Here is a 16,150-nt window from a genome sequence, read left to right as displayed (position 1 = left end):
CTTGCAAGATCTCCCATCCACAGAAACCTGCGTGCTTAAAACTTCCCGCGTTGTGATATGAAAACACATTTCCCTGTGGAAAATGGAAAAATTTGAATAATCATATGCCTGTCCTGATTTTCCTTTCAAAGGAAGTTGTGTTAGGGTGAGGTATACTGGGGATGACCTGCCAGCCGAGAGGGTGTGCTTTCTCCTGCTGAGTTAGAGACCACGATTTGATTGTGGTCCCAGATTCTTGTCAGAGGCAGGAGGGATAGAGCCTTCTCCATACGCAGTATCGTACTTGCTGTCCAAACAGAAGAGGTGAAGCTAGCAATTTTGTAAAGACCTGACCAATGCTATAGTCTTATTTCCCTATTTCTGGAGGCCTTGGCACGGAGGACACGGAGGGTGGCGGGAGGCCATCCCTGCCCACGGAGCCCAGCAGTTCCCATGCCGGGAGTGTGTTCCTCCTTGTGAGCCTGGGTGCCGCCTTCTCGGGGTTAACACGTGAATACTATTGTACACCTCGACTGTCGTAGTCGTGCCTTGACTTTGTGATTTGTTGCTTTTGCAGAATTCGTTGGTGGTTGAGATACCACCTTTCCGCAATCAGAGAATTACCAGCCCTGTGCAGGTCAACTTCTATGTCTGCAACGGAAAGAGAAAGAGAAGCCAGTACCAGCTTTTCACTTATCTTCCTGCTAATGGTAACAAAATATATTCCTTACCTCTGCTAGTAGAAATGAGAGATAATGGTGATTACTTAGGAAGATACATAGCTCTTATAATTCTTTAGTAACCTGAGTAATCCGGAGGTATACCTGGTGCTATAAAATGAGAGTGAGAATCAAACCATGAGAGCTGCCTTTCCCTCTGCTGCCCACACAAGAGACCTTCTCTGCAGATCATTTACTTTTGTATTGGTGGCAGAGACCTGTTGGAACAAGGACTTTTTCAGCTTTTGGGAGCTGAAGAGCCCCAGCACAAGCTCACACGTGTAGCCACAAACTGTGAACGCGCTGAGCTCTCTGCTAAGTTGCTGTCAACCCTCGGTCTGACTTCGTGGCCCCAGAGGGTACATTGCATTTGAATAATACTTCTGAATTCACACCACAGCATTGTAAGCGTGCTGGGCTCTGAGCTGGAGGTGCTGTGGGGATTCTCCTTCCAGCCATCCTGCACCTCGCTGTCTCGTGCGGGGTGAACATAGCGCTCCAGGCTGATGCCGCTCTTGGGTAGCAGTGAAAAGCACAACGTGAATGGAGATCAAAGTGCTCCATGCAAAATGCTTCATGTATAGGAAATGTTCAGAAACACGTGTGCCGATTTATTTTGGACGCTTATATCGGTGGCTGGGAAGTGACAGTAAAGTACTCATGCTAGCCGAATTCCAAGCGGGCTTGTACGAAGATGTTAATAGCAAGTAAATTTAGATTTTTTTTTTTTTTTTTTTGAAATGGCTCTTCTTCTGAGAACACTTTTTTGGGGGAAGTAGGAAAAAAGGGTGGTTGTTTTGTTGTTGTTGTTTTGGAAGGAAGAAGAATTAGAAAAATGATGAGGTTCATGCTTTTTTGTAGACTTCCCAAGTGAAAATAGTCCTTCTGAGGGAATTCCCACAAAGCAATACTTGAGTCATGTCACACGGCTCGAAGAGACCTGCCAACTTTTTGCAGGTGAAATCCCGTAAGGTACCCATTTGGAATTTCACCTAGTTAGCTTGCATGCACTCCAGACTTTTATCAGGACTTTAATTTAAAATAAAAGCACAGGAAACCTGACATGGGCAACTGACTGCTTATTGCATATGTGCTGCGTAGCTATGCTTCACTGAATCAGCCTACTTATGCAAACTTCACCCCCAGTGGGTATGTCTGTGTATATTTAAAGACTGTTCATCTCTTAAATGGGAAAGGAAAAGCATTGTTGTTCTCTTGCACAACACTTTTCAGCAACAAAAATCTGTTGTCGAGGCCAACAGGTATTGCCTTGCCAACCAAGTTACACTCATAAGTTCAAATACATGCCTGGTGTTAACTGCTGTTTATTAAGCAGCATCTTTCCTCTCCAGCCTTTACATAGGCCATTTTTTACCATTTTATTCTAAACCATGGGAATAGTATTCACTGCTGCAAAGTTGGTTTATGCTGCCACCATTCTGAGTTTGAAACATTTGATGTTTCATTTGATGTGAAGCAATGGGAGTAGCTACCTAGTGACAGGCAACAGAGAACCAGCCTAGGCGTTATTCTGCAAAGACATCTTTAATTATGGTAATTGTTGAAAACATTGGCAATCTTGTTTGGTCTGCTGTACTGATTTAAATTCCTGTGAAATTTTTTCGTTTCAGTGTAGGGAAAGCTGAAAGAAAAAATATAACACCAGAATAGGGGAAAGGGAAAGGGAAGCAGGTATTGAGTAGTAACTATGCCTTCCCCTATTCCTGTTTGGTTCTCCACTCATGTTCTCTTAATATATACGTATATGTGCATGCAGGTAATTGGAAAACATCTTACATTCTTTGCAAACTGTCCCGTAACAGTGGTAAGAGTGAATGTGCTTCTGCAATCATCAGAATTAATAGCATAGTATGTTTTTACTATGCCTGTGTTGTAGCTGTAAGGTTTTGCCCTTGTGTTGCTGGTGGTTGTTTCCATTGTGCCTTTCAAAGATAGATACGATCACCTTGACTTCGTATTCAGAAACCATGCACGATGGCTGAATCAGTCATTTATGCCGCTGTATTTCTAGGAGTCATTTTAGGCTTTACTTGATTTCAGTCCCAAGATTCTTTTAATGTTTCAAGACATTGTAGAAAAGCAAAGTTTAGCTCATGAAGAAAAAAGTAGTTGAGTCGACAACCACTGTGTGATCAGTGTAAAAATACGTAAAGGAGATACGCACTGTTTTGGTCCAGGTAACGCTTTGTCTCTTGTTTAAACAAACCCCACAAACATAGAAGGTGTAGGTTTTTGAGAAGCAAACGTCAGAGTGATCATCAAGTGTAAGATGTGGTTATACACAAACCAGATGGTATCCTGTAAGCTGCTTCTCCTTCTCTGCTTTAGGACTAGTCAAAATGCTAACATTTCAGTGCCTACCATAATTTTGCAGGTATTTCTGCATGAGGGATCTTTGAAAAGCTGCGTGACGCACATTAGGCATACATTTTACAGCTCAACTGGACTGTGCCAAAGCAAAATACCGTACATGGACTAAAGCCTAAATATTGTGTGAGCCCGCTGGCCGTGCTCCTGGGGTGGGTGTGGGCACACGCAGACGTGCAAGCCGTGGGCTCGCAGTGCGGTTCCCACCCCGACCGCAGAGCAATAGGGTTTTTTTTTCCTGTAGCTCCTGTTTCTCCTCATTCCCTAGGGGAAAACAGCCAGTGGATCCAGGGACACGTGGCCTCACTCATCCCACCTCCCGTGGATGGTCCTATAGCGTCTCCATGGAGTACAGCTCTGTGACATGCAGCCAGCACAAGCTGCCCTCTCCAGCAGAGTGTTACGGTTTCGTCGCCGTAAGGTTTCTACCGCGCTGCGGAGATATGGCAGGATCGTACTTTTCCTCTGTGTTAGCTGAAGTGTTTTGTAGAGCAGGGACTTACTTGGTGAAGAAGAGTTCCTGCCTCAAAAGGAAAAAAAATGCCATAAAAATGAAAATATTACTGCTGTGTAAATGAAAAGTTTAAATAACAACACAAAACAGAAAGTAGAGGCTTCACAAATGAGAGCCAAGGTCTGGAAAACGGGCTTGCTTAAGTCTTTGGCTTGGGACAGACCGTAAACCTAAGTGCTCGTAATCCACTTATAATTGAAATTTTGATTTACTGTTCTGCTGAATTTGAGCAATCCCTGAATCCTGTATTAGCCTATATTGTACAGAAATGACTATAATGTCATTTTTTTTTTTAGTATTGCTTCAATATTACGCATCGCTGAGCAATTGCGTATCAGTTTTGTCCTGGAGCCTGCAGGCTGTAGGCTGTAGTCTCTTGAGACTTCTCCCCAGACATGCCTGGCACAGAAATATAAGTAGCTTCCGTACCATTCTGGCACAGGTGAATTGCCACAGCTCATAGGGTAAGTACTAATACGTTTTACATTGCCACATTCCATCAGAATGTGAGGAGGAAGGCGCAGGACCGGACGCTGCAGTCAGCAGCCTGAGCAAAGCACGATGAGCAGACGCTTGGATATTCGGCTTTTAAAGTCCCTCCATTGCTGCAGCTCTGTGCAGGAGTGCTCTGTGGCTCTGCTATGTGCAGCAGAACGTTTCGGAAAACCATTGGTGAACCCTGCATTTGTGAACCCTACCCTCTTGAAAAACGCTTGGTTTTCATTTCTGTTTATGACCACGTATCATTTTGCTTCTATGAATTTATTATACCGTTGACCCATATATGCATTTCAAACGGGAGGAGTAGTCTTCTGAAATCACTAGACGTAAGCAGTAGCATTTGAGGTATAAACTAACCTGGAGAGGCTGAAGAAGCACACAAGCAATCAGACACGTATGCTGTGGTTCCAAATCCTGTGCTTTCATCCACTAAGAAAGCTGACGGAGTTCTCCGGCTCAGAAGACTTTAAACAACACACTGAACGATAAGGATTAGATCTCTGTTTATTCAGATTTCTTTTAAGTAGGTACATCAAAATAGAGGAAACGTGTTCAAGAACTTATTTTTCACAGATAGGAGTGAATGCTCTCTATGATTTCTGTTATCTAATGAATATTGATATCAAGAATGGTGAACACAAGGTTTTTCTTTGAATTTTATTTAGACAAGTAGTGATATTTGACTAAGCAAAGACAGGCTAGTTTGTCTAGGAAGTATTTAATAAGATGGAAAAAGGAAAGTTGATGTGTTTCTTCTACTGGAATGAAAAATACGCTTTTGCAAAGAGTTGATGATAAAGTATTTCCGGTTTCTGTTTCTGTCAGGCTTCTTAATTTTCAAAGCGTTATTAAAAAATTGTTTCACTACTTCTAGTATTTATTAAAGTGGTGTTGATATGCTGGGCAACTTTTATTTTGAGACACGTTTCGCCACCCGTGTAGGGCCAGATTTCCAAGTGCACAGCCGTCACTCGTAGAGCCAGCTTTTCTGCAGTTTCTTTGCCTCCCTGCAGGCACCGGCACAAGCCCCCCGGGTGCTGAGCTCCTCTGAAAACCTGGCCACATAGACGAGCGACTTGGTGGGGACAGAGGTCCTCTGAATCTGCAGGTACAGAGCTGTGCTGAGAGCCTGCCTCTGGTGACTGGATGTGCCTTAGTATTGTTGGTCACAGCCCGGCGGTGCGAAAGGTGGGCCCGTGTGAACCTCATGAGGTTCAACAAGGCCAAGTGCAAGGTCCTGCGCGTGGGTCGGGCCAATCCCAAGCACAAATACAGGCTGGGTGGAGAATGAGAGCAGCCCTGAGGAGAAGGACTAGGGGGTGTTGGTTGATGAGACGCTCAACACGAGCCGGCAGCGCACGCTCGCAGCCCAGAAAGCCAACTGTGTCCTGGCTGCATCAGAAGAAGCGTGACCAGCAGGTCAAGGGAGGTGATTCTCCCCCTCTACCCTGCTCTTGTGAGACCCCACCTGGAGTACTGTGTTTAGCTCTGGGGCCCCCAACATAAAAAGGACATGGACCTGTTGGATTGAGGCCAGAGGAGGGCCACGAAGATGATCAGGGGGCTGGAGCACCTCTCCTATGAGGACAGGCTGAGGGAGTTGGGGTTGTTCAACCTGGAGAAGAGAAGGCTCTGGGGAGACCTTATGGTGCTTTATGGTACCTGGAGGGGCCTACAAGAAAGCTGGAGAAGGACTTTTTACAAGGGCATGTAGTGATAGGACAAGGGGTAATGGCTTTAAGCTGAAAAAGGGTGGCTTTAGACTAGATGTTAGGAAGAAATTCTTCACCGTGAGGATGGTGAGGCACTGGAAGAGGTTGCCCAGAGAAGCTGTGGATGCCCCAACCCTGGAAGTGTTCAAGGCCAGGTTGGACGGGGCTTTGAGCAACCTGATCTAGTGGAAGGTGTCCCTGCCCATGGCTGGGGGTTGGAACTAGGTGATCTTCAAGGTCCTTTCCAACCCAAACCATTCTATGATTCTGTGCAAGTGAAGCTCTTGGGGTGCTTCTGAAAAGTGAGCAGTGCCCACTGCGCGTTGCTGTCAGCATCCTCCTAACTTCCTGCCTCTGCTCTAAAATTATCTCCTGCCTGCCCCACAGAGGAGCACAATCAGCAGTTTTCTAGTGACTGCATTGAGCAGCCGTGCCTCTGTTTCACCTCGGCTCTTCCGCCCACAGCTCACTTTCTAAGTTAAAAGGCGACATCGGCCGCCTTAGCAGAAAACAATAAAATGAGGATGCAAAGCGTCGCCACTCTACTGCGACGCAGAGCACGGCTCTTGCTGATCATCTCCTGACACCTCTCACCTTCTGAGTATTTGTGGAATTGCCGTGCTTGAGGCTGGCAAAATTAGTAGCCTAGCCACATCTGCAAAATGGTGGTAATTTGGGGGCGGTTGGGGAAGCGGGGCCGAATTCAACGCCTGGGTCGTGAAAGGATCCTAACCTGCGGCATACGCAACATGACCGCGGCAGTGCCAGGGTGGGCTGCGCCTCGGCGGCACCTTGCAGCTGGAGGAAGGGGCATGAAGTCAGTAGGAGTGCGTTACGCCCAGGCCCACGTTAGGTCAGCGTCGCCTTCCCAGGGCCGTGAGCGAGGGGACCGAGCGTGGCTGAGCGTGGCCTGAAGCCTCGGACCTGCTGGAAGCATTTCCATCCAGCCCAGGGAGCAGCCGGTCTGCCGCGAAGCCTGCGCCGATCAGGGCAGGGCGACAGGAGGGACGGAGGGGGGGGAAGGTTGAACCCGGGGTATTTTTTTTTAATTTTAGGTGAAAATATGAATCACGGTTGCTCATTTTTACACCATGCGCTGTTACAGTTTATTTCATTTTGGCTGCTAGGCGGCTGATTACTTTTGACATTTAACAGAGTAACAAAATGCAGGCGAGATTCTGTCGGGAGTCCTGTTTCCATTTAAGAGGATCACAAAAATTCATCATCGCCGGGTGCATCAGCCCCTCAGCTCCCTTCCAGCAGCCGCGCGAGCTCTGCGGCGGGGCGGAGGAGACAGGCGTTACGCTCCCCAGCGTTACACCCTCGGGTGCTTTTGCTCCCAGTTGCTGGGTCCCCGCTAGAGCTGCCCACGCTTCATCCAGGTGACATCCCGTTCCAGCCATCGGCCGGAGCCTAGCCATCCACATCCGAGCTGCCGATGCAGTCGTCTCGATCTTTTAGAGGCCAAACTGCCTTGCTGCATGGTTCTCCATCTTCGTCTGGAAGGCCAAGAAGGAGCGTTACCTGTGTGATGTCCCTGCGACAGGCAGGGGTGGACGAGCGCTGTCTAGAAGCCCCCGCCTGTGTCGGACCAGCTCCATCGCAGCAGCAACGATCACCCACAGTACTTAACTTCCAGTGCATAAAGCTGTCTTTTGGCAGCACCTCCCTTTTCAAATATTCCCCTTCAGACGACGAAAGCCAGCCTGTGGTTTCAGTCACCGAACCCCTCTGCGGGAGCATTTCGAGGACCCTCTCCCTTACTTCCCAGGGATTTCGCATGCATATGTTAGCAAGCGTGGGGCTTTCGCATCTTCCAATTAGCTTAAAAGGTAAAACTTGTGTGAGGGAGACCGTGGTTTAGAATTACAGGGGCTGGATTACAGGAGACGCTTATTTTTGTTCTCCTCAAGCAGATGATCACCATAATTAATCTAGTCCAGTGATGGATCCTAAAGGGGATGCGGTGGTGGTGGCTGCTGGAGGTGACATGCACGGGCGAGGATGTGTTTTGCTGGCTGCGGGAGGGACAGCATCCGTCTCTGAAGACAAAGACCATGTCAGAGCCAAGATGGTCAGTGGGGTCCCAATCCCTCTCCGGAGAGGGCGGATCTGGGGGCAGGACTGGCGCAGTAAGGATGCTCGTCTGCCAGCCCATCCCTGCGGAGCTTCCTGCAGGACTGCCAGGATGAGGAGCATCGGGCTGCCCCGACACTGCTGCCTTGCGGGACCCCTGCCCGCAGCCCCCGCTTTCCTGTTCTCCTCCCCTCGTCGGGAGAGCAGGAGTCATGTCAGTGCCGGCGGTGTAGTGTTGTGCCGCATTGTCAAAAAAGACCTCACCCCAGCGAATTTTAACGTGTCTTGACAGAAATGACGTAGAAAGCCTCGGCCAGTGCAGCCTGGGTGTTGCGCAGTTAAACCTCCAGCTCAAGGCAACGATGGAGCCGGGTGCTGCGCCGTCGGAGCGACAGTGGAGCAGCCCAAGCGGGCATACCGCAGGACTGGATTTATCCTTTTCAGCATTGTAGGATTTCGTAAGGTGTTACGACGGAAAATGAATCGTGCCCTTTAAGAACTTTCCCCTTTTCTTTTGAAAGAAAGCTAACGCCTGTCTTCTGTACTATCACAACCCAAATGCCCTCCACCTACCTTCCACTCCTCCCCACCCGGTTTAACAGTGTGTGCACCGAGCTACCGTATAATCTTCTGTCTCATAAATACGCGTTGAATAACCTAATAGTTTAACAGCTGTTGAAAAGCATTTAGTAAATGAGTTAGCTGGAAAGGACTTTCTAATCAGATAATGGCACTGTCCGAGATTATAGGCTGAGATGTATGCGCAAGGCTTCCATCTACCTGGAGGCTATTGCATAAAACTGTACCTATGCATCTGATCCCATAAAAATATATACACGTAAACCCAAAGAGGGCAGGCAGGCATGCGTTAGAGGTAGCGCTCCTGATGAGCCGTACCAGTAGCAGTGAATTAGCAAGAGAGGCTGAGCTCAGATACTTGCGTAGATAAAAGCTGCAATCCCACGTGTGCTGCCTACAGCTGCTTGATAGCGTGAGGCTCCCTTTGTTTCCCAGTCACCGTGCTCTGGTTTTATTAACTAAAAAGGAAAGGCTTGATAGCAGCTTGACCTTTAAAAAATGTTTTGGTTGCCTTGGTGCCTAGGGAAAAATACCCAGTTTACGGACAGCATCTGCAGAGGCCCCGGTAGCGAGTGTCTCGGAGGATCCCTGGGGTTGAGCGCCCGTCCCTTGCCACTGAGGTTGCCACTGCTGCAGGTACGTCGGCAGGGCATTTCAGAAAGTCTTGCTCGGCCACTGCTGCTGCTCTGGTGTTAGAAAGCAAGGGGATTATAGTTTCTGAGGGCAGCCAGCCCATTGCCTTTCCCCAACACCAGGCTGCTCCAGAGTTAGAATGAGGGGCGAGGTCCTTGCTCCACTCAAGCTTGCTGGATCCAGCCGACGCTGCCGCAGCGGCCGGGATTTTGTCTTTGCACGAATCCAGAGTGGCTAAGCTGTACGTGGAGATGTGTCCGCATCCCTAACGGTGTCACCGGTCGGGCAGCAGCGGAGCAGCGGCAGCAGTTGGGATGACCTGCGCAGCGTCTTCTGAAGGAACGTCTGGTTCGTGGTGAAGAGGCTGCCTGGCTCGGAACTGACTGACGGGGGAGGATTTCGAAGGCACAAAGAGCATTTCAGAGGTCAGCTCAGTAGTGGAGACCTAGCCACCGAACTCCTCAACCCTCCTCAATAGTCTCATCCCAAAATCTTACCAATTATGAGACGTTTAGTCCAGAAGTTGAAGAAATGTGTGCGTGCACATGATGAAAAAAGTAGTGTTTTGATTTTCATAAGCTAAACCAAAATCTGTGTGCTGGTGCCAGGGAACTACATCATAGTCTGCACCGTGAAAGGTGGCTATTTTGTTTGATAGGTTCAATCAAACTTAAGGGTAAAATAAATACATTATAGTGCTGTAAATGTCTGCATTGATAATACTACATGGAAATGGGAATTTGTTAGTTTAATGTTAATCAGGATAAACATCTGTTTAATTTATATGATTATATTTTCTCAGTTCACATATTTTAATAGCACCCCCCAAAAAAAAGTTTAAAAACCCATCTGGATTGCTAAAGTGTAAAAGCAAACAGACTTGTTAGAATTGTCAAAAAATACATATAATTTATATTTAAGCACTTTCTGACTCCCTTTACTGAATGTGCATGATTTATTATTTTTCTTCAAGGTTTGATATATTAACTTTTTACCTGCTAGAAAGGCCTTTCATTTAAACATGGGCTTGCAGAACTGGCTGAAACATTTCTCCCAGATTCAGACCCACACAGAAGGACCATTGTCTTCCGCCCAGTGCCTCGGTATGATGTCATAACGTGGTCTCTCTGAGTAAGAAGCTTTGATTTATAGCCAGGGCTGCTGCCAACGTGCAGTTCTCAGAACTTCTTGTTAAATTAGATGACATAATGACATGAGCCCGGAGTCTAAGGCAGCATCGTTGAACCATTGAAAACCAATTAGCACAGATTAAGTTGCTTATCAGACTAATTTAGAGCTGTGAGCTCTGTCATATTTTAATATTCAAAATCGAGGACTGTTTAAAATCGTCTGTAGGCCGACCTAATGCATTGTGAAGTAACAGGCATTTAAAAATTCACCATACGCACCGAACTTCCGCTGATTTTTTCCTTTTTATGGCAAGGGTCTGACCCTTCAGCAGAGTAGTGTCTTTTAAACGAGTAACATCACTTTTGAGTCTGAGTGTATGTAAAAACTGCATCATCTTTTCTGTTTACAATTTCACAAATTCTGGCTTTGTTGCTGCAGTTTATTATTGGCAAATCTCAGCATACGACAAATTCAGGCACAATTTTTCATTCTAGCCAGCTGAGAGTCTACAAGGCTGGGTGCTATCTCAGCACCACGGAGCAGCTTTGAGACAGAATGCTTGTTGCCATTTGATACGGCTCTGCTGAATTTAAGAAATAGTCCGGTTTCTGCTAAAAATGCTCGCGGATTCTGAACAGCTGTAGGGCTTTCCAGTTAATTGCCAGTCCAGGCCTGTTGTGTGACTAGGAGTGTTTCTTTCAGCTGGCAGGTTTTTACCAAGTCATTTAATATTTGAAATATTTGAGCTAGAAGTTGGTCAGGCTAATACTGTTCTCTGTTAAATATTAATCCTGAGAAAATTAACTGTACTCTCGGTATCACATCGCATCTCCCTGTGTGAAATACTCACTTGTGCAAGTGAGCAACGGTGGAAATGGATACGGGTTATGGCAGCTAGCTTACCGTGCCTCCGCAGGGATGTGTTTGAGAATGAAACTCCGTTTTCTAGCTCGGGTCTGTAAAGATTTGCAGTTGATCAGGCATGACTCAATAGGTAAGTGGTAACGCTAGTCCACGGCTGGCCGGTGATCAGCCCTGGCTGCTCTGGAGGAGCCCACTGGGTTCCTGCCTGGGAGAAAATGGGGAAGGTGGGCAGGTACGGTTTGAGTCCTGAGCTCCTCTAAGTCAGCTATAGCTGCTCGCCCCAGCGGAGGGTCTCAGCCCCCCAAAAGTCAGTGAGACAGTGGGTAGGGTGTGTTAGGAACTGGTAGCCTTACGTCGTACAAGTGTTTTAACTTGTTTGAGTAATGCTGTAGATACCGTGATGGTAAGGGGGTAGCCGGTGAGTACGGGTCCAGGCTGTTCCTGCATTGCTTTTGGAAGGTGTGCCTTGAGGTACCCACAGCTCGTGCCTTGGGCCCTCTGCAGTCCTTTGCAAAGTCGAAGTAAATGGTTGCCCTTTTAAAGAATATAAGGGGGTTTACACCAACTTTTGACACATTCAAAGTATTTTCAGAACAACCAGGAGGTCAGACCCACAGCTCGTTTGAGCTGAGTTTGGAATTACAAACATTGGCAAAGATTTTGGCTTTTGTAACTCCGTTTGGTGAAGTTACGTAGGCTGGGGAGAAGGAAATACAGGATAGAGTGTCATAAATAACCTGTTAACTGGTGTAATGTAGCAATTTGTGGTATATCTGACCTCCACAAGTCAAGTAATATAGTTATTCATGTAAAACGCAAAAGTTGAGGTCTAGGCAGAAAGGGAAGCGTTAACATCTTACATTTCTGCTGACACACTCAGCTTTGCAGATCTGATTCCAGATCATCTGAGTCATTATCTTACCGCTCTCCACAGTTACCTGAGAGGGGGTTGTGGTGAGGTGGGTGTTGGTCTCTTCTCCCATGTAACTAGCGATAGAACGAGAGGAAATGGCTTCAAGTTGCATCAGGGGAGGTTTAGGCTGGATATTAGGAAAAATGTCTTTCCTGAGAGAGTGGTGAAGCACTGGAAGAGGCTGCCCAGGGAGGTGGTGGAGTCACCATCCCTGGAGGGGTTCAAGGAACGTGTGGACGTGGCACTGCGGGACATGGTTTAATGGGCATGGTGGGGTTGGGTTGATGGTTGGACTTGATGGTCTTACAGGTCTTTTCCAACCTTAATGGTTCTGTGATTCTGTGATTAGTAATGGTCTCTTCAGGAAAAAAAAAAAAATATCCTACAGAGCTTCCTTCTTCAAACTGGTACCCTGTGAAGACATTTCCACATTTTAAAGGGGAGTGAGTGGCTGCCATCCCAGCTTGGTAAGATCCGTACGTTCACTCTGCACAGTGCTAAGTTGCAATACAAATGGCAAAGTGCCGAAAAGTCAGATGCAGATCCCTTCACCATTTCAGCATTAATACTTTCTCCGTCTTTCAGTGTGGTACCTGTTCTAGTGATGAGATTAGTGTACCAACAAAACAGATGATATTTAGCAAGGGGAGACTTTTTTACTGTGTTGAAAAAACACATTAAAAAAGGTAATGGAGACAATTCAGTTGAACGAGTTCAGATACCTCTAAGCCTAAGTGCAGGTACTATCTGTCCATTTAAAGACAATTCGTTTCCCATTGCATGAAATAACTGATGCTCAGGAGGATCAGTTCAGAGCAATACGAGGGGACAATGTAAACATGTCAAATAAAATAGAAGCCCCACTTAATCTCATATTCCTCCTTCTTGTTTCCCTCTCTGGCTACCGACCTGCCGTCAGCAAACAAGCTACTGTGACTTACCCTCACTGGCCCTGTAATTATCACCAGTCTCTATTTTCCTTCAGCACTCTGAATTTATGGGCAGCCAGGAGTATCCTTGGTTGCTGTCACTGTCTCTAAGAGATTTTTTGGACTAACAGGTCTGGAATAGAGTCCCTTCCACCCATCCTTCGCCCAGTGCAGAGCAGGACTTACTGGTTATCCTCTGTTGGTTGCGGCAGGTGTATTTCAGTGCAACAACATATGAAAACAAGAGTCCCAACGTTCATGGCCACTAATCAGACTTCCAAACAGACCCCACGGCATTGCTTTTATAAAGAAAAAAATGTGAAGTGAAGTGACAAAAACGTGCCTGGTGAACCGAGTAGCAAAGATGTGCCATAGAAGAGCTACAGTGAAAAATCAGCCTGAGATCAGGAACCTGCCTTCTTTAAAGTCTCCAGCCTGCCTGCCACCAGGGCTATAGCCCTTCCCTAGGTTATAACAAGTCAGACAACTCCAGGGTTTATTGGAGTTGAATTGCCAGTGGTTGAGCTTGGAATTATTTAGCACAGGTGTTTCTATAACAGTGATATATTGGGAAAATTCAGTGTTCAACAACCATCATATTTCCAGCTGTGCTGTGGTTAGTGCTAGTACAGTGAACCTAATATAAAACATGTGAGAATATTTGCTAGCTCAGGAACTTGTTAAAGGTATTTTCTTACAATATCTGAGCTGCTATGTTTATCTAGGTGCATTTCTTTGGTCTTGCATTTTCATAAAGGGTGTGATATTGGTTTTATAAAGCTGTCACTGAACCTGGAATCTGCTTCTCTGCAACCAAATGCATTAGTAGCCCCGCTAGCCAGTGCGCAGCACACGAGCAGGTGAAAATAAGATTATGAGGAATCCAATGACAGTCCATTATCCTTAGCACATTCGTCTTGAGCAGCACCTGCGCATCTGTTACATATATAGACATGTTTTTACTAGGGGTGCTAGAAATCTTGAAACAAGTGTTGCAAGCATCTATATGTAAAAGAACATAAAAGGAGCAAAGTTAACAAGAGGCAAGGGGACTATAAAACAAGGGTAGTGAAGTGCATTCACCAGCAGCAAAATTTGTGAGTGTTAAAAGAGGTTTTATATGTACACATGCACACATGTGCATTTTTAGGGGTTCAAAAGACTCATGCACGAACATAGTAAATGGCTGGAGAATATGTAAGGGTGTTTGTAAAACACACGCGAATAAAAATGCAGTCAGAGACACTCAGGCAACACGCGTGTGCTCTGAGCTGAGTTGTGCAAAGATGTTTCATTAATAACTTTGTGCCACAATGGGTCAGTTATTCTGATATTCTGGAAGATGTTCTCTGGTGTCACCGCAAATTTCCAACAGCACCGTCAAGCGACGGCTGTTCCTGTGGATCCCTTTTTGGGAAAGAAGATAAACGCCACTGTGCATCCATACTCAATTGTTGTATGGATTGGAGTTGCATCTGGCTAGAAAAAATGCATCTACAGGCTAGCTTGGCCCTATTATTTATAATTTTCCTGATAGAAAAGGTGGGTGTCTTCTACCTATGCACTGCATATGTTGTGGGAGGAGCAGCAAAGGCACCTCTCTCTGATTTGAGAGAGAAAGCCGATGTGAAAAAGACACTTTGATTTGAGGAAGGATCTCTTCTCTGATTTGAGAAAGCGGCTCTACATTTGTCATGACTGAGTTGGTGCTCATAGACAGTCATTGTGTCCCTGTGCTGGTTGTATTTAGAGACATGGCTTGACAGCCCAATTAAAGCCTCTTTTGGGACAATGGGTAGAGCAAGCAGAGGTCTAGAATAGGAGTCAGTTTTTCTTGGTAGCCAGAGACTGAGTTAACATTTGTTAGGAGTTGGCATCAGCAGTTTGGATCCAACGGAGAATCACTGCAAGTTGGATGCAACTTACTGAATATTTTACTCCCATTGGCTGGTTAGTAAGATTAAACACAATCATGTAAAAACTAAATAAATCAAAGCCTGCTCTTTCAAAAATACCCTCATAATTGAAAACTTCTTGTACATAGTAGTTTGTCATGTATCTTTGCAGTTTTACTTTCACTGAACTCCGAAGGCCACATCTCTACCTTATTATGCTCCAGTTTACCGAATGTGCAGACATTTATCAAATGGGCCATCAGTAGCCGTAGAAATGCAGTAGTATATCCAAGTTAAAATTCTTGCTTTGATTACTACAAATCCATGGAGCCCTTGGGTCCAAAGCTTCCACTGAAGCACAGCTATTTGCAAATAGATTTTTATAGCACATTAGTGCTGGAGGAGAGTCCAAAGAAAATAGTCCTTTTCAATATTAGAACCAGCTGTGACTTTCTTGTGCTGATGACTCATTCATTTTTTTTTATAGGGTGGGAGAACTAGGCAAAAGACACACAGAGTCTTATTCAAGACGTTGTTTGTTTTGCAAAGGGTATCCTAGCCACAAGCCAACTTGATCATACCAATACGCAACTCATGTTTATTTAAAACTTTTTTTCTTTTAACAGTTCCAATTATAAAAACAGAACCCACAGATGACTATGAGCCTGCTCAAACCTGTGGACCAATGAACCAAGGCTTAAGCCCTCTCTCTAAACCATACTACAGCCAGCAGATCATGATGCCCCCTGATCCTGGTTCGTGCCTCGTGGCTGGCTTTGCCTCCTGTCAGCAGAGAAACGCCGTGATGTCACCCTCTCCCAACGCAAGCCCCAAGCTGCACGACCTTTCGTCCTCTCCTTACAAGTGCATCCCCAACCCGGGCCACAGTCACCTCGGACTTCAGCAGCCCGCTGGAGGTGTCCCCACCATACAGGAAGTGCCAAGGTCTATAGTTGTGCACCCAAGCTCCCCCGAGCAATCATCTCACATCATGCTGCAGCCGCAGGTGAGTCAACATCTGAGCAGTAGCTGTCCCCTTGGTTATCAACAAACACTTTATCCCAACAGTCCCTCTTCTCCAGTTCCATCTGTTACCCAAGAGCCAACCTATTTGCAGTCCTGCAGTCCAACTCACTCATCCATAATGGGTCAACAGCAGCAGCAACTGCCGAAGGTTCACAGAAATGAGTCTCCAACAACCCAACCACTGTCATTGCCAGAGTTGCATGAGGAAAGTAATCATAATTTGGCCCCTATTCCTGTAACGATCAAGCGAGAACCTGAGGAATTGGACCAGATGTACCTGGATGATGGTAA

At 46.2% G+C, this 16,150-nt stretch overlaps 1 protein-coding gene across 2 annotated transcripts in view; it reads left to right on the top strand.

Moving 5' to 3' along the window:
- NFATC1 (nuclear factor of activated T cells 1) overlaps window positions 1-16,150 on the top strand; it is a 120,090-nt gene that overhangs the window by 70,998 nt on the left and 32,942 nt on the right. The window contains exons 8-10 of one of the 2 annotated variants that reach the window (XM_059815460.1): window positions 557-689; window positions 15,460-15,839; window positions 15,951-16,146. In XM_059815460.1, coding sequence (XP_059671443.1) covers window positions 557-689; window positions 15,460-15,839; window positions 15,951-16,146 — 709 coding nt within the window. Of the gene's footprint in view, window positions 1-556; window positions 690-15,459; window positions 16,147-16,150 lie in introns of both variants that reach the window. The other variant, XM_059815459.1, reaches the window with a different exon arrangement.

The sequence above is a fragment of the Gavia stellata genome, chromosome 3 (assembly GCF_030936135.1).
Source record: "Gavia stellata isolate bGavSte3 chromosome 3, bGavSte3.hap2, whole genome shotgun sequence".
NCBI classification, from domain to species: Eukaryota; Metazoa; Chordata; class Aves; order Gaviiformes; family Gaviidae; genus Gavia; species Gavia stellata.
This window is presented reverse-complemented; position numbering and strand designations above follow the sequence as displayed.